The sequence below is a fragment of the Mytilus trossulus genome, chromosome 4 (assembly GCF_036588685.1).
Source record: "Mytilus trossulus isolate FHL-02 chromosome 4, PNRI_Mtr1.1.1.hap1, whole genome shotgun sequence".
NCBI classification, from domain to species: Eukaryota; Metazoa; Mollusca; class Bivalvia; order Mytilida; family Mytilidae; genus Mytilus; species Mytilus trossulus.
Window position 1 is genome coordinate 33,288,524 of NC_086376.1, and position 21,650 is coordinate 33,310,173.

Genomic DNA, 21,650 nt, shown 5'->3' on the forward strand with positions numbered 1-21,650 from the left:
TGATTCTTTAAGTAAAACCTTTATTTTAAAGACTTTCAACATAAAATCAATGAACAGGTAAACAGGCAATGCACTCTTGTTCTGTTTTAATTCAACCTTGAGAGGTGAACATTGACCAAACTGTGTTTCTTTGTCATTAAATTGTAATACCTTGTACAGCAACCCACCCAAGCTGACAGGTAAGATTTGATTGTCTTGCTGAGGAATTATAAACTCTTAAAGTACAAGAAACTTATTTAAAGTCATGTTCATACAGTTATATCTGATTTTTGGCAAGGGACATTATATATTTGAAGGAAAGTGCTATGTCAAATATGAATTTATTTTCAAAGTAAAAGTCCCCATTGTTTCTTTCATACAGCAATTAAATGAGTAAGTTGAAAAATAGAAAACTCCATGGGTATAGAAAAGAATTGCAAAAAATAAAAGTTTCTAAAATTTAAGACTTGGCAGCACCAGAGACATATAATATAATACCCCACCACAGATTCTTGAGGACTTCATCAGTTGTTTCAAGATGTCTTCTTCTTCTTCCCGGTTACGAGTAGAACTCTATAAAAGTGTAATTGACTCGGGCGCATCTCAAACAGACAGGAGGCCACTCATCTCTGGCCAAAAGTAAAAGTCCAGGAAAATCTGGATGGTATTTACAATAAAATATGCTTAATTACAACTATATACACTGGTTCTCCTGCTGTCTATTTGAGGTGTGGTTGGGTCCAGGGGATGATGTTCACTCTGGCCCTGAAGTCCTCTAGTGATCCGGACTCCACTACTGATTCTGGGAGTTTGTTCCACTCTCTTGTTGTTCTCGGGAAGAATGAGTGATAGAAGACGTCTCTCTTCACTCTTGTCTGTCTAAATTTGTGGTTGCCCCTGGTTCTACTGTCCCCTGATGCATAGTACTTGGCTGGATCAATGGCAATCATCTGGTGTTGAGTCTTGTAACACAGCACAAGACTCTGTTTCCATCGTCTGTGCTGCAGAGATTCCCATTCAAGTTGGTCCAGAAGCTTTGTGACACATCCTGGAGAGTTGTCCTGGTAGCAACTGTAGACAAAGCGAGCTGCTCGTCGCTGTACCTGCTCTATGTCACGTATGATGGTAATTTGGTGGGGATCCCATACCGGGGAAGCATATTCCAGGGTTGGTCTGACTAACGTGCAGTATGCTGTAGCTTTTGTTGCTGGAGTACACCTACCCAGATTCCTCCGTAAGAATCCTAGTGTCTTGGAGGCTTTCCCTATGGTCTGATTGATGTGATTTGACCAGGTGAGATCTTTGCTGATGGTGAGCCCAAGGTATTTCCCACTGTCTATTGTTTCTAATCTGTGTCCATGGAGTGAGTAGGATGTCTGATGTTGTTGACGTCGTCCAGAGACACGGATGACTGTGCATTTTTCTGGGTGGAAGCACATTTGCCACTGTTTTTCCCACTCTTCCAGCGAGGAAAGATCTTTCTGCAGCAAGTCTGCATCTTCTGGTTTCCTGATGCGCCGGTAGAGTAGGCAGTCATCGGCAAACAGTCTAGCGCTTGATGTTGTAGCTTCTGGGAGGTCATTGATGTATGCCAAAAAGAGTAAGGGACCCATCACAGTGCCCTGTGGAACTCCAGATACCACATCGAGTGGGTCAGACTTGTGATTTTCAAAGATGTACAGCAATTTGGGCATGAAATTTTGTTGTGAGTATTTTTGCAAACTTCAATTCATGAAATGTTATCAATAAAATGATATTTTGATTTTTATTATCATATGGTTGTCCAGTGTTGTGTCTATAAGGACGTTGGTTTTAAGCTATAACACGGATTATCTCCGCTTTCTCACCGGAAATGTTTCTGTATTCTACAATTTTCAGGGGGAAATAATCATGATACAATTTCTGCAAAATTTGCATGTTTCATGATATTTTTATTCCAAAAAAAGTTTTGTATGTCATGCTTAATGTATTTGCATTGGTGTATGCACTCATATAATCAACATAATTGAAATGTTTGGTGTTCTTTTACATGACAACTTTCATAACCTGAAATAAACTGGAGAAAAGTCAGAAAATATTTCTACCCACCATTCATCAGAGTAACTTCTCTAAGTAAGTTGCTTCTATTTTCCTATTAAAATGTCTTTCAAAAGGTTGAGAAAATATTATCTCCCAACTGAGGGGTATCCCCTCAATATAATGACTCCCTTTATGAGGGACATATAATTTTTAAGTGATAAAATTTGTTGTTGTTAAAACCACCTTTTTGTACAAAAAGGCACATATAATTTACTTGAAGACACTTTTCCCAAAGAAATATACATCTTTCTGGTATAATATGGTCAAATCATACTGTCCAAGATTTTTTTTTAATATTTCTGAACCTAAAAAAAACATCTTCTTTATTATTAAAAATAATTAAGTGGACCCCTCAATTAGAAAAGATGATGTGATGTTAAGGGAGTATGCTTCTCAGTTTCAAAGTAATTAACTTTTCAAAACACTAGTTTATATTGATAAGGGATTGATAAAAGAATCTAAAGAGCAAAAAATATATATAGATCACTGTGCTTGTTTTCGAGATATTAGCGATTGAAATTTTGGAGGGAAAATATTCTCTCTTGACTTTTCATAGCTTTTGCATTGACAAGTTGAGGTTCTCAAAAACTATTAAAAAGTAATTAAAATTTTATAATACTTTTACAGATGGTTTATCATGTAAAAGATTTACAAAAAGAAAAATGGGGGTCACCGGGCAAAATTTTTCAAGGCATTCAAATGGATAAGTCCAGAGGATATCGAAAATCTGACATGTTATACAAAACTAGCTGCGGACCCCAAATAGTCAAAAAATAACATAAGGACCTATGAGCTACGGTTCCGCAGCTAATACAAAACATGACAAGCCAGCTTCTTTTATAGGACAATAAGCCACTTTCTATGTATTCTAAAGCCTGGTATTTCATAATCACCTTGATGTCCATGTGTAATTCCTACGAGAAAGCAACACCTCCCGAAATAGTAAGAGGTGGGGATAAGGTGTTTGCGCAATGCCAATGCTAGTCGGTAATGTTGTAGAAATATGAAGTTAAAAGTACAGGTTCCAGTCAGGACAGGGAGAAAGTGCAGAATCAAATCTACTCAACATCGTATGTTAACTTTCTAGGCACTTTATAAATTGTGTTAAGCCTGGTATTTCTTAACCATAAGAAATCCAATGTTTAAATTACCGTGTTTACAGTTGTCACATCACATACTATAGACAGAAATATAAGGCAGCAACCATTTGATTTTCTGGGGGGGGCTATGGTTTTTTTTGGAAAAAAAAGTTTGTTTCCAGTTTTTGGAGAAAAAAAAATTTGTTTTTGACCCTGAGAAAAAAAAATTGTTTGTTTCACCCTTAGCTGCCGCTATATGTAATGCTAAAATTGAAAGAAAAAAAATGTTTTCAACTTGTCGCCAAAAAAATAAATTGTTTTTCGCTGAAGGCGGAAAAAAAAGTTTGCATAGAAAAAAAAACCATAGCCCCCCCAGAAAATCAAATGGTTGCTGCCTAACCAATTTATCCCCGGTGTAAGTCTGAATCAGGCAAGTTTAATGGAAATTCGAGTACAAAGTGTAATGTGAAAACAATGTTTTTTTCAATATCTAAAAAAGTTTAATGGAAATTTGAAAATTTCACATATTTCTTACGAGGTGTCAAATATAAGACATTTTTAATACGGTGACAGAGACACTGGATTGAGTCAAATTTGGTGCTCAATGTTGTGAGAGTTATGTCATAGATGGTGTGACGTCAACATGGGTCATTTGCATAGCTAGGTCAGTAGTCCAATTTCCTGAAATTGTGGCAGTCAAGTGATGCATTTAATTAAATGAGTGTAAAATTAATGATCGGCATAATAGGACAAAATTGGTAACGAATTGAATATTTAATTACAAACATCATGGTTAATCTACAGAATTCAATATTTCACAAGGAGCAATCATGGAACTAAGAAAAACTTGTGTGAAGTTCCCTGGGATAATGGTGAGCAACATATTGGGATATGGGTTAGCAACACCCAGGGGCTATGCTAAGCCAGGGATATAAAATATAACTTCAATAGTTGTAGTGTTACCTTGTCACAGAAGGCGAATCTAGAGATAGACATAAGATTTTAACGAATGTAATCAATGCATCACTGGTAAATTGTTGTGTCATGGATTTCGATACCATAAATTACTTAAAACTTTTACTAAATTCTTTCATAGATACAAAGATTTGATTAGTAAATTTGGCTATACCTGTAGGAAGCTTATTAAAAATGGTATTTCACATCCTAAATTTTATGGTAATATTGTACTTAAAGCGAGGAAATCACTATGTGATCCTTGTAAACTCGTCGAACCTTTAAACAAACTTATAAGTAAGGGTTATCGTACCAATATTGTAATTAGATCTCTGAATATAGTTCACATTGGCACTAATATTGATTTTGTCATTAGCAAATTAAAACATAACTAAAATTCATTATCTTTTGAGGCGAGATGTATAGAGACACAGACACGTTAACTTTTATTTCTATAGAAGTCGCTCTTCACTATACTACTACCTGTCGATACATTTATTTTTGGCATGGCACAAGTCATGTCTTCTTTGACTATTAATGACGTTAAAATACTAAATCCCTGTGATGTGTTTTAGTCGATTTTAGTCTGATGCATGATATTTTACTATTAATTGGTTTTGGCTTTTAACTAGCTGTCAGTAACTGCGAGTACTCTCAAATCGTATTTTCTTGTTAATTTGACCTGTTGATACTGTTTATAATTCTTTTTTGTTATTTTTTTATTTATATTGATCTTGTCTGTACACCAGCTTTGATTATTTGTAATGTCTTCAATTTTTCACTTATTCTTACAACATTTGTATAAACTTCAAGATTATAAAAAAACGTTTTTTTTCTAAAGTGAACATTGATTGGTTAAATATTTCTCAGTGATGTCCTGTGTTTTTTGGTCATGAATGTTTGTCTCTAATTTTTAATTAACTATGCATTTGTATTCAGATATCGCAGATCAAATTTATTCATTCATTGTGTAATCATACGTTTTTTGATTGAGTTAAGTCTACCAATTGATATTTTATCGTATGTTTTTAGCTCACCTGGGCCGAAGGGCCAAGTGAGCTTTTCTCATCACTTGGCGTCCGGCGTCCGGCGTCGTCCGTCGTCGTCCGTCTGCGTCCGTCGTCGTTAACTTTTACAAAAATCTTCTCCTCTGAAACTGCTGCGCCAAATTAATCCAAACTTGGCCATAATCATCATTGGGGTATCTAGTTTAAAAATTGTGTCCGGTGACCCCGCCAAACAACCAAGATGGCCGCCACGGCTAAAAATAGAACATAGGGGTAAAATGCAGTTTTTGGCTTATAACTCAAAAACCAAAGCATTTAGAGCAAATCTGACATGGGGTAAAAATGTTCATCAGGTCAAGATCTAACTGCCCTGAAATTTTCAGATGAATCGGACAACCTGTTGTTGGGTTGCTGCCCCTGAATTGGTAATTTTAGGGAAATTTTGCTGTTTTTTGTTTCTATCTTGAATATTATTATAGATAGAGATAAACTGTAAACAGCAATAATGTTCAGCAAAGTAAAATCTACAAATAAGTCAACATAACCAAAATGGTCAGTTGACCACTTTAGGAGTTATTGTCCTTTATAGTCAATTTTTAACCATTTTTCGTAAATCTTGGCAATCTTTTACAAAAATCTTCTCCTCTGAAACTACCTGGCCAAATTTAAACAAACTTGGCCGCAATCATCATTGGGGTATCTTGTTTAAAAATTGTGTAGCGTGACCCGGCCAACCAACAAAGATGGCCGCCATGGCTAAAAATAGAACATAGGGGTAAAATGCAGTTTTTTGCTTATAACTCAAAAACCAAAGCATTTAGAGCAAATCTAACAGGGAGTAAAATTGTTAATCAGGTCAAGATCTATTTGCCATGAAATTTTCAGATGGATTGGACAAACTGCTGTTAGGTTGCTGCCCCTGAATTAGTCATTTTAAGGAAATTTTGCCGTTTTTTGTTATTATCTTGAATATTATTATAGATAGATTTAAACTGTAAAGGGAAACAATGTACAGCAAAGTAACACCTAAAAATAAGTCAACATGACCTAAATGGTCAATTGACCCCATAAGGAGTTATTGCCCTTTATAGTCAATTTTTAACAATTTTCATAAAATTTGTAAATTTTAACTAACATTTTCCACTGAAGCTCTTAGGCCAAGTTCAATATAGATAGAATGATTGTAAGCAGCAATAATGTTCAGTAAAGTAAGATATACAAACACATCACCATCACCAAAACACAATTTTGTCATGAATTCAAATGCGTCCTTTGTTAAATATTCACATAGACCAAGGTGAGCGACACAGGCTCTTTGGAGCCTCTAGTTCTATGTTGTGATGTTATGCTATTGTTTCAGAAAAAGGGAGAAGGTTTGGATCCATTATAACGTTTAATCCCGCTGCAAATGTTTGCACCTGTCCTGACTCCTAATTCAGGAATCTGATGTACAGTAGTTGTCGTTTGTTTATGTAATATATACGTGTTTCTCGTTTCTCATTTTGTTTATATAGATTAGACCGTTGGTTTTCCCGTTTGAATGGTTTTACACTAGTAGTTTTGGGGCCCTTTATAGCTTGTTGTTCGGTGTGAGCCAAGGCTCCGGGTTGAAGGCCGTACTTTAACCTATAATGGTTTACTTTTTAAATTGTTATTTGGATGAAGAGTTGTCTCATTGGCACTCACACCACATCTTCCTATATCTATAAGACACATGTTTTTTAAGCGTGTGTAGATATTATATTATTATTATATGCTCTTTACTTAGGTTGTAAACGGCAGCTTAAACTCTATCAACTGTATTTTGTGAACATGCTTTTTAGGTAGATAAAATGAAGGTTAATCAGAAGAAAGGAAGTGCAAAAGGAAAGGGCAATGTGCAACCCACACCTGGTACTCAAACTATAACTTCCATGTTCAAGAAACAAACAGCTTCATCAATAAAAAAGGATTCAAGTAAGTTTACAATGACTAAAAAGAGAAGGTATGATAAGACTTCATTCTTGATTTTAAAAGTACTTTAGAATTTTGTTTTACAAATTGTCAGAAGGGCATTAAATTGCTTGCATTTAGTGCAAAACAGCAAGAACAACTAAAGAAGCCTTATTTTTACAAAAAAAAATAGATATGAGCAAGAGCTTTACAACAAAATGTATTAATATAAGATATTAAAACATGTGTAAAATATCTCTTCATTGAAGCCCTTGCTCAAATATATATTTGAACAATGCACTAAATACCAAGACAGAGAGCTGTGGTGTATTGGTTTGTGCATCCGACTGCTCACAAAAAGGTTCCTGGTTCAATTACCATTCTGGGGTGAAAATTTCTGGGATTGAATTTTCTGCTCTCCCTTGACACCATTTTGGAGTATGGTCTTAAGGAAACGATGATAGTGCATTGTAAGGGGACGATAAATGGCTGACACATGTTAAGAGAGAGCCATATCTCTTGCATGTGAAAGACACCCTTGTAGATTTCAAAGAAGAGCTGGCTTATGCTGCTACAAGGCAGCACTCGCCCCAGCAAAGTCATGAAAGTGGAAAGGGATTGATATAAGTTGCAATAATTTGTTTCCCAATCCACTATAAATAAATATGTTTAAACTAATAGTAAGACATGAAACAAGATACATATCAGCAATTTCAGAACTATTAAATGTGTCAAAATGTATTATATCTCTGTGTGGCTACACTATTAGCATGATTAGGGGGCAATGTGTTTCAGTATACATGTATAATGCTCAAAATCCCCAAAGTCTTAAAAGTTGGAGAAGATTAAATAGAAACTTAAAAAAATTATGAATGTTTTAGATTGCAGTCCAGCAAAGATATCAAGCAGTGATGACGATGTTATGATTGTAAAAGTAGAAACAGAATCGTCATATTTCCAGAAAGGCCCTTGTGATGGATGTGAGGGAAATAGAGTTCAGACAAGACGTAGATTAAGCCTAAAGAAATCTGTAAGTGCTAGAAGTTCAACAGCTCATACAAAAACAGATGCTAAATGTTCAGGGAAAGTATCAGAAAATTCAGGTTCAGCAGAAATACCTCCTTTGACTCAACCTGATTGTTTAAATGAAAATTCAGATAAAAATGAAACTAAAGGAAGAATTAATAAATTATTAACTGTCAGATCATCTGAAGATATAGACATGACAGATATTGCTCCAGAGCAGGATAAAGATGCCTTGGGAGAAGTAACAGATGCTATTGTAATTGAATCTTCACAAAAGGAAAACCAAAACAATCCCGACGACAGCTCTAGAAAAACAAAAAGGAAGTTGAACCTCAGGAAAAGAAAATCTGAAACTTTGTTGGAAGAAGAATCTACTAAAATGAGTAAAACTAAAAAGGAAGGAGTAAAAACTCATATGAACAAATCACATGATCAACATTATTGTTCTCATGACAAACATAAGTCTGATGATTCTATTAAAATGGAAATTACTGCTGAATCTGGTGGCCAGGGGGAGTGTTCTGTAGAAGATAAACTACCCTCAGACAGAAGTGACATCAAGACAGAAAATTGTCACATGTTGAATACACCACCATTTCAATCAATTAAAGAAGAACCTTGCACTTCTAAATCATCAGATCCTAATTTGATCAAATCAAATTCTAACAAAACAAGTGTTGTTGATGAAAGTTCTCAACAAAATGAAGATATAGACATTGATGAGGATAAGAGTTCAGAATTTAGGACACCATACTATTTAGAGAATTTTAGAACGGTGTTAACAACTGTTTTTGAAGATGAGAATAATATAAAGTTATATAGTAGTGAGGATATGGATGTTATTTCAACATTTAATGAATTATCTGGTAAAAAATATTTATTTTAAGTGTTTAAATTTCTTGTCTGATTAAAAAAAAAAAAGTACTGCTTTTTCTGGGGTACAATAAAAAAGAACAATTATTAATTAGGCATTTTGCATAATGGTTTTAAAAACTCCAACCTAATCAATATTTATATTAGTTCCAGAAACATCAAGAAACTTGATACAAAATTGAAGAAACTATTACAGATTGGCAATAGTTTAAATGATAAATGTTTAAAAGTATTCAATTTTAAAATAGCAGGTAATGGTTTTTTTAAAGCACTTTTAAGAATAAATATGGTATTTTGTTTTCATTCATATGACTATAAAAGATGACAGAGCTGTCAAAATACTTATCTATATCAAAGGTAATAAAACCAACATTGACACTCACACCACATCTTCCTATATCTATTGAACATGCTCTTTTGTGTAAATATATGTTTGAAATTTGTAAGTTGATAATACATGTACATTTTTATACTACAATATAAATGTTAAAGAAGAACCAGTTACCGGTATAAGCTTTTCAGATGTTATTTAAAGTGCATGTTAAATTATTTTCTTTCCTTTATAGAAACAGCACAGAAGTTGTACTTGAGATTATTCTGCAGAAAGTGGGTGTGGCTACCTCTAAGTAAGATTAAATACCCCAAGATAGCAGAGGACTTACAGCCTGTTGTTGAAGAACTTGTGGAGAAAAAAATGTTAACTGAAGGTAACCAGGCTAGTTGTATAGTTATATTTGAATATAACGTTGTCTGATTATGTATGTGTACATGTACTATAAAGAAATAAAGTGATTAGACACACATGAAAACGAGTTTAAATTTGGTAAATGAAGTTTTGAAATATAAATAAAGATTGACAATGGATGAATTTTAATGAAACACAAACCCAACTGCAGTAAGAAATCATAAAAGAACTCCCTTGCAGATATTAAATGGCCTGCCTAAAATGAAAAGATGCTATCTTCATATGGAGGTCAAATTTGATATTGACGATTTTCACTTTCACCGTTCATCAGTTATGGTTCTTGTGATATTGGCAGGATACAAATAAATGTTAATAATAAATCCAGCCTCTTGTTGCTGCGTGATATAAAGACATATAGACTCTAATATTAATGTTATCTGTAAGAAATTTTACAGAGGAAAAACTATGTTATTACAATGCTCTATTTATTCACAGATAAAGAGTTAAAAGATCTGAAGATAGCTTTGAAGTTGTTATCAGGAGGAGACACAAAGACTTTAGCTAAGATGTACCACATCAATACTGCCAGTCAAAATAAAGTGGATATTACAGACCTTCTGATGAAAAAGACAAAACAAAATACTATAGGTTCTATGTTCAAAATTGTAGGGAATTCTCCAGAAACTCTAATGTTGAATAGGTAATTCTTAATGTAATTTTATTCATATTTTCATACAAAAATGACATTCAAAGCATTGTTCAATGTGCATCACAAATAATCATGACTTTTAATGTTTCATTTAACCAGAAGGCTTTGTTTTTCACAACACAATTCGACTAAAAATCATATTCCTTTTTAAACTATGAATTTAGGCCTATTGCCTCACAGTCATTGTGTGAATGGGAGATAACCTTGATTTTGATTAAATTTTATCTCCCTTTGATAGAATTTATTTGTATTACCCTGTACTGTAGAGGAAAATCAAATTAAAAAGTGTGCAATAGAGTTTTGTTCGGAAAACAAAGCAACAATCTTGTGATCACTGAAACAATGTTTAGAACTTATTGACTAGAGTTATTCCCTTAAAACAAACATGACACTCATGGATGGCACATTCAAAATAGGTTTTATCACCTATAAAGCTAATTTTAGAATTTTGCATATATTTCAAAATACAAGAAAATATGTGACATAATCACATTGTTGAAAAATATCTATATCTGTAAGCAAAATGGAGCAACTATTCCTATTTTTTTAATGCATATTTGATAATATAGAAAAAAAGAAAATAACACATGGTCATTTTTCCATTTCCTTTAGAGCCAAGAAATTGCTGGGCACATGTATATGTGTAGCAGAGGAACCAAGGAAGGTATTCGCCAGGACATTGATGCTGTTTTCTTTGACAGATACTGTATTGGATGAGGACAGCTCAGGACAGTCACTTCAATTGTATGTATTTTGTTGATCTAACCACACCCATTAAATTTACAAAACATTTTACTTTGAACATTTTTGCCAATGAATGAACCATGTTATAACATGATATAGGTAAATACTAAAGAAATAATAAGCATTCATGATTCAACACATGAATCTAAAATAAAGTGCAAATAAAATTGAACTCAAAACATCATTACCTTTAAGACTTTAAAAGCTTATCTTTATGAAAAAAAAAGACATCAAAATAAGAAGATGTGGTATTATTCAAATGAGACAACTTTACACTAGAGGCTTAATGATGTCAAAATAAACTACAGGTTACAATATGGCCTTCAACAATGATCAAATGAAAAATAATATAGCAAGCTATTGAAGGTCACAACAAATCAAATGTAAAACAATTAAGAGGAGAAAATGTTTTGTGCACTAAGATTGATTAAATTTGGTTATATTTTTTTTTACATAGATAGTAAATCATTTGTCATGATAAGTCCATTTGTATGTTATTAATTTGTAGTAATTGAATTAATTACAGGTTTCAGATGTTAAGAGTAAATATTGGACAAGTTACTTACCCTAAATTCACAGTCAACAAACAGACAAAGATATTCCTCGATAGAGAGGCCTTGCTCAGGTATTATTTTATTTCGAGCTCATAAACAATAAAGGGCAATATGCTAACAAATATTCAGTCTTTTCACCAAATTCATCCTATTGACAATGCCAAGAAAAAGTTCAAAATCTGTAAAAAGAGGCACACTCTCTGCCAATCATTCTAAGTAATTTTCTGTTTGAAGTCAAGGTATGCACAAGTTAATGTCCATTATGCATCACAGGAAACCAAAGAAATGCACATGTTTTACTGTTCAACATCATGTAAATATAAGTTGAATACTTGTTTGTTATGAATATTTCACAATATTTTCAATCAGGAAGACAGGAACAAATATTCCTTGCTGGTTTTCTCTGTTGGAATACAATTAATCATGCAGTATTTTCACAGTTGGAAAACCACATTTCATTTTGGATCCATTAACAAATAATATACCATTACAACTAGGCATTGACAAAATTGATTAGAATTTAAAAAGTGAAAAAAAACTTAGATTACCACCAATTCAAAGATTCCATAATTATTTAGTTGAGGCATCATGGCATGTTAAGCTGGAAAAGCATACAGATAAAAACCAGAATACTGTTAACTCTGACTGCATAAACATTTAGAAAATCAAAAGCACCAAACTCCAAGGAAAAACAGAAAGTCCTTCATCAAATGGAAAAATCATTTTGCAATTGAAAAATAACTGACAATTTTCTGACTCTGTACAAGACATTCTTTTTGCAGAAAATGAAGGTGAATTAAACCTACAAGGTCTGGAGCATTATTAAAGTTTGTTGAGTTAATTGTACTAAACTTCAACAAGTCTCCATTAGACATATATATTACAATCATTTATGGTTTGAATGTATATTTTTCTTTGTAGGTTTTGTGAAGCTTCTCTTCTTGAGTTTGATATCCTCACTCAAATAGAAAGGAACAAATATGCAGATGCCTTCACTATTTATGAGGAAGCTGTAAAACAGTATGAAAGCTTAACCGAAAACAAGCACATAATAAAGTGAGTAAAATATATTCAAGGTGAAATAGAACTGTCTTTATATTTCTGTTAATATTTGAAGACATTAATTTATGCTTATTTGCATAATAAATATACAAATATTTTGTTGACTGTTATTTTTTCACATTCTCTGCTAGTTAATACTATGCTTTCCAACTAATTACTGTAAAATGATTCTTTTTCATCTTTTCCTTGTCTTAGAATCTGATGTTTCCTGAATTTTTCATATTTGAGAAATTAGGGGAAAAACTATCAAATCTTTTAAAACTTTGCAGTTGATATTTTTTTTCTTTTTAAATTTCATTCATAGAACTCACTATACATTGGATATTGAGGTAATTCACCTTTTCTTTTAGATTTGATAAAAAGCTACCTGTGTTTTTACGACCATACACTGCATGTGGGGTTTACACAAGGGTCTTTAACCAGGGAGTAGAAATTTTACAACGAAGAAAAGATTACCCTGCAGCTGTAGATCTCCTGAAGAAATTACTTTCACAGGGTTGTTATTGTCAACATTATAGAGGCCATTGGTGGGAGAGACTAGCACTCAACTATGACATTCATCTTAAAAAACAAGATATGGTATATACATTTTATTATGTTCTTTTTATTTGGTAATAAAAAAAAACCTTGAAGTTATTTTCATGTACCAGTATATCTAGAAGTGCTGAATTGGATATATATTTCTTATTAAAAAGGAATAAAAGTTACAATAACTTCCCCTTCAAGATTCAACATTAACTTTTTAAGCCTTGTCTTCTAAATATACATTAATTTGTTGATATTTTCACAACTGATAGATCTGATAATTCATTGATAGAAAGGGGAAATAATTAAGATAAAATTTCGTGTTTTCCCTGTTTTCAACTATTTTAAACTTGCCTTTCTGACAATTTACACTGCAGCTTTTACATTCCAATACTGACTTTCTCTTGTTAGAGAAAATTGGCCAATTGCTATTAATTCTTATTGTCTTTAATTTTTTGTAGTTTAAATAAAAAAGTTGCACTTTTGTAAATACTTTATTTTGTGATTTTTTTCAAAGTATTTATATAGTTCTATATATAATTTATACCTCATAATGAAAGAAGTCCTGTGTGAAACTTTTAAGTATATTTATGTGTTATAATTAATTTCAAGATTCATTTTTTCTTAAGGCACTACAAGCAGTCCAAGATGGATTAAAAGATAAGTTATGTAAGACTGGAAGAAGACTGGCATTGTACCAAAGAGCAGAGAAGATTTGTAACACTGTTAAATCTAAATTTAAATCAAGAATGAAAGATTTCCACCATGAAAAATTGTTGGAACTACCAGATGTAAGTTTGATTAAGAAAAATGAAAAAAAAACCAGATCAAAACCTAAAATCTTCATACTGTAACACACATCCATTTTACATCTATCTTCCTTATAACATACTATTTTGTTTTGTAAGTATACTTTTTAACATTCAGTCATTACAAAAAATATATTATTAAATAGCAATGCATTGATTAGAAATAGAATTATATCTATAGTTAATCAGCAAATGAAATAATACCTTTATCTGTTTAAAAGTATTTTTGAAACATCAATTGTATCACTTTTAAAGGACCAAAAGTTTAGGAATACTATTTTATATGTAAAGAAGGTTACTAATTCAAGTACTTTTTTGATGAAAAAAATAAAGAGTTTAATCTATATTTCTTTGTTTTGTATGCTAATGTTTGTCTTTCAGCCTTTTTTCGTCAGTTTATTTTTGTCTCATGAGTTTAAATGTCCCATTGTTATCTATCCTCTCTCTTTAAGGTAACAATAGAGGGCCAAACATTATCTGACAACATAGAAGGACAGAAGTATAAGTTTATGATCCAGTACAGTCAGGGTAACAGTCAGACAGATACTGATGATATAGCTTTCTGTTGTGTAGAGGAAGTGGTACTAAATCACTACAAGCACAATGGATTTCCTGATGGTAGGTATTTATTTTTATTGTAAAACCAATCATTATTTGGTGTACTAATTTTTGTTGTACATATAAAAAAAAGATCCAAAAAGATTGTATCTTAAAACACTGCATTATCAATTGTACTTATTGGTTTCCTATTCCATTTAAGTTTGCAAGAAGGGTCTCAGATGACACCTTGGCTTATTGACAGTTTTGAGTGTCAAAATATACTAAGTGTAACATAGGCCTTTGAAGGGAAATATATAACAGTAATAGATTTTCCATGAAAAATTGGCTCTGTCTTCCTATAAAACTCACTACTTAAAAAATACACAAAAAAAACCACAGTGTATCTCCAATGAATTTGTCTAAACATTTATAGGTTATGTGATACTGTGTAATCATCTATTTTCATGGATATCATTTTTTCTTGATTAAGGAAAATTTGCAATATTCATTGATATTTGATTTCTTAGTCTAAACATAGTCTGCTTACAAACCTATGAACAATTTGTTATTTGTGGAATATTTAAATTTGTGGTTCACAAATACACATGATTTCTACGCACAGTATTTTTTTTTTTGATATTTGTAGGTATACATGCTGAAGGTTCTGTGATATCTATCTTGTTTTGATATTTGTAGGTATACATGCTGAAGGTTCTGTGATATCTATCTGGTTTTGATATTTGTAGGTATACATGCTGAAGGTTCTGTGATATCTATCTTGTTTTGATATTTGTAGGTATACATGCTGAAGGTTCTGTGAAATCTATTTTGTTTTGATATTTGTAGGTATACATGCTGAAGGTTCTGTGATATCTATCTTGTTTGGTCTGTTTTTCTGGGATATCATGTTTATGGATGTTCCAGATGTATTCCACAGTCCCTACCAGACACACCCTTTAGATCTCCACAGAGAAGAGTTCTACTTCAACAGAAAGAAACATATAGACGATCGACTTGATTTAATACAAAAAAGTTCTGATGAGGTATGGCACTATAACTGTAATGTCTACTTAAAAGTTAAGAGATATCAATAAGCTTTATTTAACTAAAGGTTGTGTTTAAGTCTGATGTTTGAATGTACCAATGAAGCACATATACTTTGTTCAACATGGTTTTTTTCCAAATGGAATCTTAAAGTTGGGTGAAGCAATCACTGTGAGCATTTTCATTGTGTCATTCATTTACAGATGTGCCTTTTGTGTGTTTAACAATCATCAAAGACTGTTCATTATATGGGTTTTGTTTGTTGTATGTGTTGTTAACTTGTTTTTACTTGCTGTTTTATTGATAATTGACCCACATGTATATTAACTTAATGATTTTATTCAATTCAGGAGTTAAACAATATTGTAGCAAAGACTTGGGAAGAACATGAAGGTACAATGTGTTCTGGTCTTAACTGGGAAAGATTTAATAATTTACAGCATGTACAGGTAATTATTTTGCTTGAGACATGTGTCGACATTATACAACATTATGAACTGGTATTACTCATAACATGTTTAAGTATAATAGGTTAAGGAGATTTACATTTTTAATTTGTGACGGGTAGACATTTTGTCTCCAAGTATGATGATGTGTTTACTCAAAAGTTTCATCACATTTATAAAATTAATAATAAAATTGAGAATGGAAATGAGTAATGTGTCAAAGAGACAACAACCCGACTATAGAAAAAACAACAGCAGAAGGTCACCAACAGGTTTTCAATGTAGCGAGAAATTCCCACATCTGGAGGCGTCCTTTAGCTGGCCCCTAAACAAATATATACTAGTTTATATATATAAATTACATTTTGGAAATTAGGGGGCGTTCATTAACACAACCCATTTGGGTAATTTATATGTATTCTTTAAACTGTAAATAACTAGAAAATGATAGTTTTGATTACAAAAATTTGTTATTCAGGTTCATGATTTGTAAATAACTACTTTAAAATAATAACTCCATCAATTTCATAAAGATAAAATGAATATCATAAATACTGGATCTTTTTTTCTCATTTACATAAAAAATTATTACTGAATATTGAACTATTGTACATTGCCTTCAATAAAAGTGACAATTTTACATTGATAGGGTTTGGTTGAATGTATTGGTGGTAAAATATTGTCTGGAATTCTGGGAAGATATGCCAAGGATCCTCGTCACACACGATCTGGTTTTCCTGATCTCACCTTGTGGAATACAGAAACAAAAGTTTTCAAGGTACAGTAAAAGAGGGATGAAAGATACCAGAGGGACAGTCAACTTAAGCCTGTTATTATTGAAAACATGCCCAATATGATGATCCTCTATGTATATGATTGCATTTTCATACTGTAATAATTAAAAACTTATATCTTGACACACTCTAAGACATTTTAAGTGGAGGTTTTTCATGACAGCCAAACATACAACAACAAAAAAATCAACCTTTTGAATAAATTTAGTTATTTTAACAAATAGATCATGTACATTTGAAAGTCATGAAATTAAATCTCAGCAAAGTGGACTAGAATGCTAAATAAAGAATTCGTGTAAATAAGTTGGTTTACAGTATATGTAAAAGAATTAAGAGAAAATTGAAAACAGAAAACTGCCAGTCATTTTTAAAGAAGAAGTGAAAATCTGTAATAGTTGTTGATATTGAAAAGAAAATTTTGAAAAGTTAAATATATCTCAAAAGCAAAAATACACATACAAAACTTTCTTTTCAGATATGTGAAGTGAAAGGTCCAAATGATAAGCTGTCACATAAACAGATCATGTGGTTAGATTACCTACTAAAGTTAGGAGTAGATGCTGAAGTCTGTCATGTAAAAGGTTAGTCAAACTTTATATTTAACAATTACAACAGAGAAAGGGCTTGATACTGAAAAGGTCTATCATCTGAAAGATTAATAAAACACTGATAAGTAATTATTACCTAATAAACTAGGAGTTTATATTAAAGTATTTCCTGTTATGAGTTTTTAGGACTTTTGGATGGGTTAAATACCAAATAATTATGTCACATGTATGGTTCAAACTGTTCTAATTATTGGCTGACAACAGGCTTTTAAAAAAGTAGAATTTGTTTCCCAATAAAAAAAATGCAATATTTATGACAGCACATACTTCCCATGGCAATGTCAGAGCAATGCATATAGGAAAACATACAAAAAACAAAAGACTCATCAGTGACGCTCAAAAAAAAGTTAAAAAGGCCAAATAAAGTACGAAGCTGAAGAGCATTGAGGACCAAAGTTCCTAAAAGTTTTGCCAAATACAGCAACCACATCTTGTAATGTAGTTTATGCTTTCGAGTTTCTTTATATTTCTTTTACAGCTGTTGGTAGTAAGAAATTGAAGAAGATTCCAAGTACAAACTGATGTGTACACATGTGTACTGATGTGTATTGATGTATACAAAATGTTATATGTGCCATGACAATACCTCATTTAACCAGTGCTTCATAAAAGGGCTTTCAATTAAATGTTATTTTTAAATATAGATTTGTATAAAAGTTTAATCTTTGAAATGACTTTTTTTTTACTAAATTACAAGTGCAGTTTGAAAAAATAGCATAGTGAATCAAAATAAATCTAGATTATTTTGTATAGCTGATGTATAGCATAGTTTATATGGTAAACAGTATTCCTATCTTTATTTCAAGATTACATAAGTTGAGATATATCCCTTTGTCAACAGTTTCTGCTTACAAATAAAAGAGATGTGGAGTATGCACTTACAGAACAGCAACCCAACAAAACCAAACAACCAAATGACATAATTTTTGACAATATTAGAAAATAAACTTTTCTATGCCGTCATGGTGATAAGTCAATATAAAAATAAAAAGATGTGGTATTATTTCCAATGAGACAACTCTCCAAAAAGAGACCAAATTACATAGAAATTAATACATGTAGATCCCTATATGGCCTCAAACAATGAATAAAACTATACTGTATAGGCAGCAATGAAAGGCCCTCAAAAATGACATAGTTAACAATAAAAAAAACAAAAAACTAATAGACCATATTATTAGTTACATAGTGCGCTAGTGACCTAATAGGATATATATGGGGTCATTAAATTCCATATGGGGTGAGAGCGAAATTTAGACCACTGATCTATCAAAATGAGCAAGTTTTCAATACAGTTAGCATTAACACGATTAAGAAATTGGTCCATTGATCCTACAAAAACAGATGTCAACAATGACAACTTGTTAGATTTGAATGTGTTTTATGAATTTATTTCAATCTTAATCATCAATTTCTTCGTCTGTTGAAACCTTTAAGATTTTTTCTCAGTACTGTTTTGTTTATCTAAAGTGATGTAACACCACTACTAACCGTGTATGAAATAAGCCCCGCCTCCCTACTAACCTAATATCAAATATACACAGTTTCCACTAGGTCGCTTTTAACCAATCACATTCCTAGAAATGTATAGGAGGTAAGATAATGTGTTATCTTTGTCATTCATATTCATCCCTTTTTCTCAGGAAGTTCAAATGTCATATTCTTAATGTTTAGCATCAAACTTCCCTTGAGAAAAATTATTCTTTATTCTGAGGTACAATAAATAAAGTTTGTGTAGTTACATTATTGGCTGCTATTGCGAGAAAAGAAATAAAATCATTAAAATAATCTTTATTTGAATAGGTTTACACATATTTGTGCAAATACTAGTTTACATGCTCCTGTATAAGATTACTTTTTTGTACACAAAATAAGTAAAAAACATCAATTACACACTTTAATGTACAGATATCCATACGCAAAAATTTAATATTTAAAATAAAAGCTAAATGTCAGGCTGTTTGAATATTGACTTAAACAATATCATCTATCCTAATGTAAATACTTTTTACTTTTGATATTTTTTTGACTGGTTCTAATTAATATACTGTGGATTCATTATTATTCGTTGGATACCAATTTTTGTGGTTTTTGTTGGTACAAGTGAATCATGAATTTTAATGTTCAACAAATTACAATTTTGCTGCTATAGGCTTTGTATGCACAGATTGGCAAAACCAAGAAACCAAATATCCATAAAAATGCAAATTGTCCTCAATCCACGAAAATTGATTCCCACGTAAAATATTAAAATGAATCCATAGTCCACTGAATGTTCTTTGAAATCAATCAATTATAAACTAATCATCCTATTTATTCGTCCAGTTAATTGAATTCAATAGCCTAATTCATACGTTTTTCTTCAATAATTTCAACTCTCTTATCTTTTACACATATAATCATAATAGGAGTAAATAGTGGCAAGACAATATTAAAGTCAAGAAGGACATTTGGTTACAATAAATGTGACAAATGAAGGAGACAAACCTCGTTTAGGGGTTAACAAGGAATCACTCTAGCTACATGTATCTGTTCCACGTGATCTGTTCAAAACATATCCTATAACTAATAATTCAAAGAATTTAAATGTCATGAAGAAAATAATAAATCAAGGTATTTTTTGTGCCCACAACTATGAAGTGTTCTAAATAAGGTTTGAATGTATATCTGACATGTAGCAGAACCAACCTAAACTATACATTCCCATTTTTAGCTCACCTGGCCCGAAGGGCCAAGTGAGCTTTTCTCACCACTTGGCGTCCGTCGTCCGTCGTCCGTCGTCCGTCGTTGTCCGTCGTCGTTAACAATTTACATTTTGAACTTCTTCTAGAGAACCACTGAATGGAATGGAACCAAACATGGCATGAATGTTCCTTATGAGGTGCTGACCAAGTGTTGTTACTTTGTAGCCAATCCATCATCCAAGATGGCCGCCAGCGGGGGACTTAGTTTTTACATAGGACCCTATGGGAAATGCATACAAATGACTTCTTTTAGAGAACCACTGAATGGAATGAAACCAAACATGGCATGAATGTTCCTTATGAGGTGCTGATCAAGTGTTGTTACTTTGTAGCCGATCCGTCATCCAAGATGGCCGCCAGCGGGGGACTTAGATTAACATAGGACCCTATGGGAAATGCATACAAATGACTTCTTCTAGAGAACCACTGAATGGAATGAAACCAAACATAGCATGAATGTTCCTTATGGTGTGCTGACCAAGTGTTGTTACTTTGTAGCCGATCCATCATCCAAGATGGCCGCCAGCGGGGGACTTAGTTTAGCATAGGACCCTATGGGAAATGCATACAAATGACCTTCTAGAGAACCACTTAATAGAATGAAACCAATCATAGCATGAATGTTCCTTATGGGGTGCTGACCAAGTGTTGTTACTTTGTAGCTGATCCACCATTCAAGATGGCCGCCAGCGGGGGACTTAGTTTAACATAGGACCCTACGGGAAATGCATACAAATGACTTCTTCTAGAGAACCACTGAATGGAATGAAACTAAACATGGCATGAATGTTCATTATGAGGAGCTGACCAAGTGTTGTTACTTTGGTGCAGATCCATTTTCCAAGATGGCCTCCAGCGGGGGACTTAGTTTAACATAGGACCTATGGGAAATGCATACAAATGACTTCTTTTAGAGAACCACTGAATGGAATGAAACCAAACATGGCATGAATGTTCCTTATGAGGAGCTGACCAAGTGTTGTTACTTTGTAGCCGATCCATCATCCAAGATGGCAGCCAGCGAGGGACTTAGTTTAACATAGGACCCTATGGGAAATGCATACAAATGACTTCTTCTAGAGAACCACTGAATGGAATGAAACCAATCATAGCATGAATGTCCCTTATGGGGTGCTGACCAAGTGTTGTTACTTTGTAGCTGATCCATCATCCAAGATGGCCGCCAGCAGGGGACTTAGTTTTACATAAGGCCATAAGGGAATACATGCAAATGTTTTGTTTTAGAGAACCACTGAATGGATTGAAACCAAACATAGCATGAATGTTCCTAATGAGATGCCAACCAAGTGTTGTTACTTTGTCGCCAATCCAACTTCCAAGATGGTCGCCATAGGGGGGACTTAGTTTAACATAGGACCCTATGGGAAATACATACAAATTTCTTCTTTTAAAGAACCACTGAATTGAATTAAACCAAACATAGCATAACTATTCCT

General features: G+C 32.7%; 1 protein-coding gene across 1 annotated transcript; it reads left to right on the forward strand.

The window, feature by feature from the left end:
* The first annotated feature begins 1,896 nt into the window (after window positions 1-1,896).
* Window positions 1,897-18,120, forward strand: LOC134715152 (fanconi-associated nuclease 1-like). Its single transcript, XM_063577107.1, has 16 exons — window positions 1,897-2,091; window positions 6,922-7,054; window positions 7,912-8,922; window positions 9,496-9,636; window positions 10,110-10,314; window positions 10,936-11,067; window positions 11,594-11,692; window positions 12,543-12,677; window positions 13,034-13,262; window positions 13,838-13,999; window positions 14,470-14,635; window positions 15,404-15,600; window positions 15,952-16,050; window positions 16,697-16,825; window positions 17,317-17,422; window positions 17,928-18,120. The coding sequence occupies exons 2-16, from the start codon at window positions 6,931-6,933 to the stop codon at window positions 17,969-17,971; spliced, it is 2,979 nt and encodes a 992-aa protein (XP_063433177.1). The 5' UTR covers window positions 1,897-2,091; window positions 6,922-6,930; the 3' UTR covers window positions 17,972-18,120.
* Window positions 18,121-21,650: the final 3,530 nt, after the last annotated feature.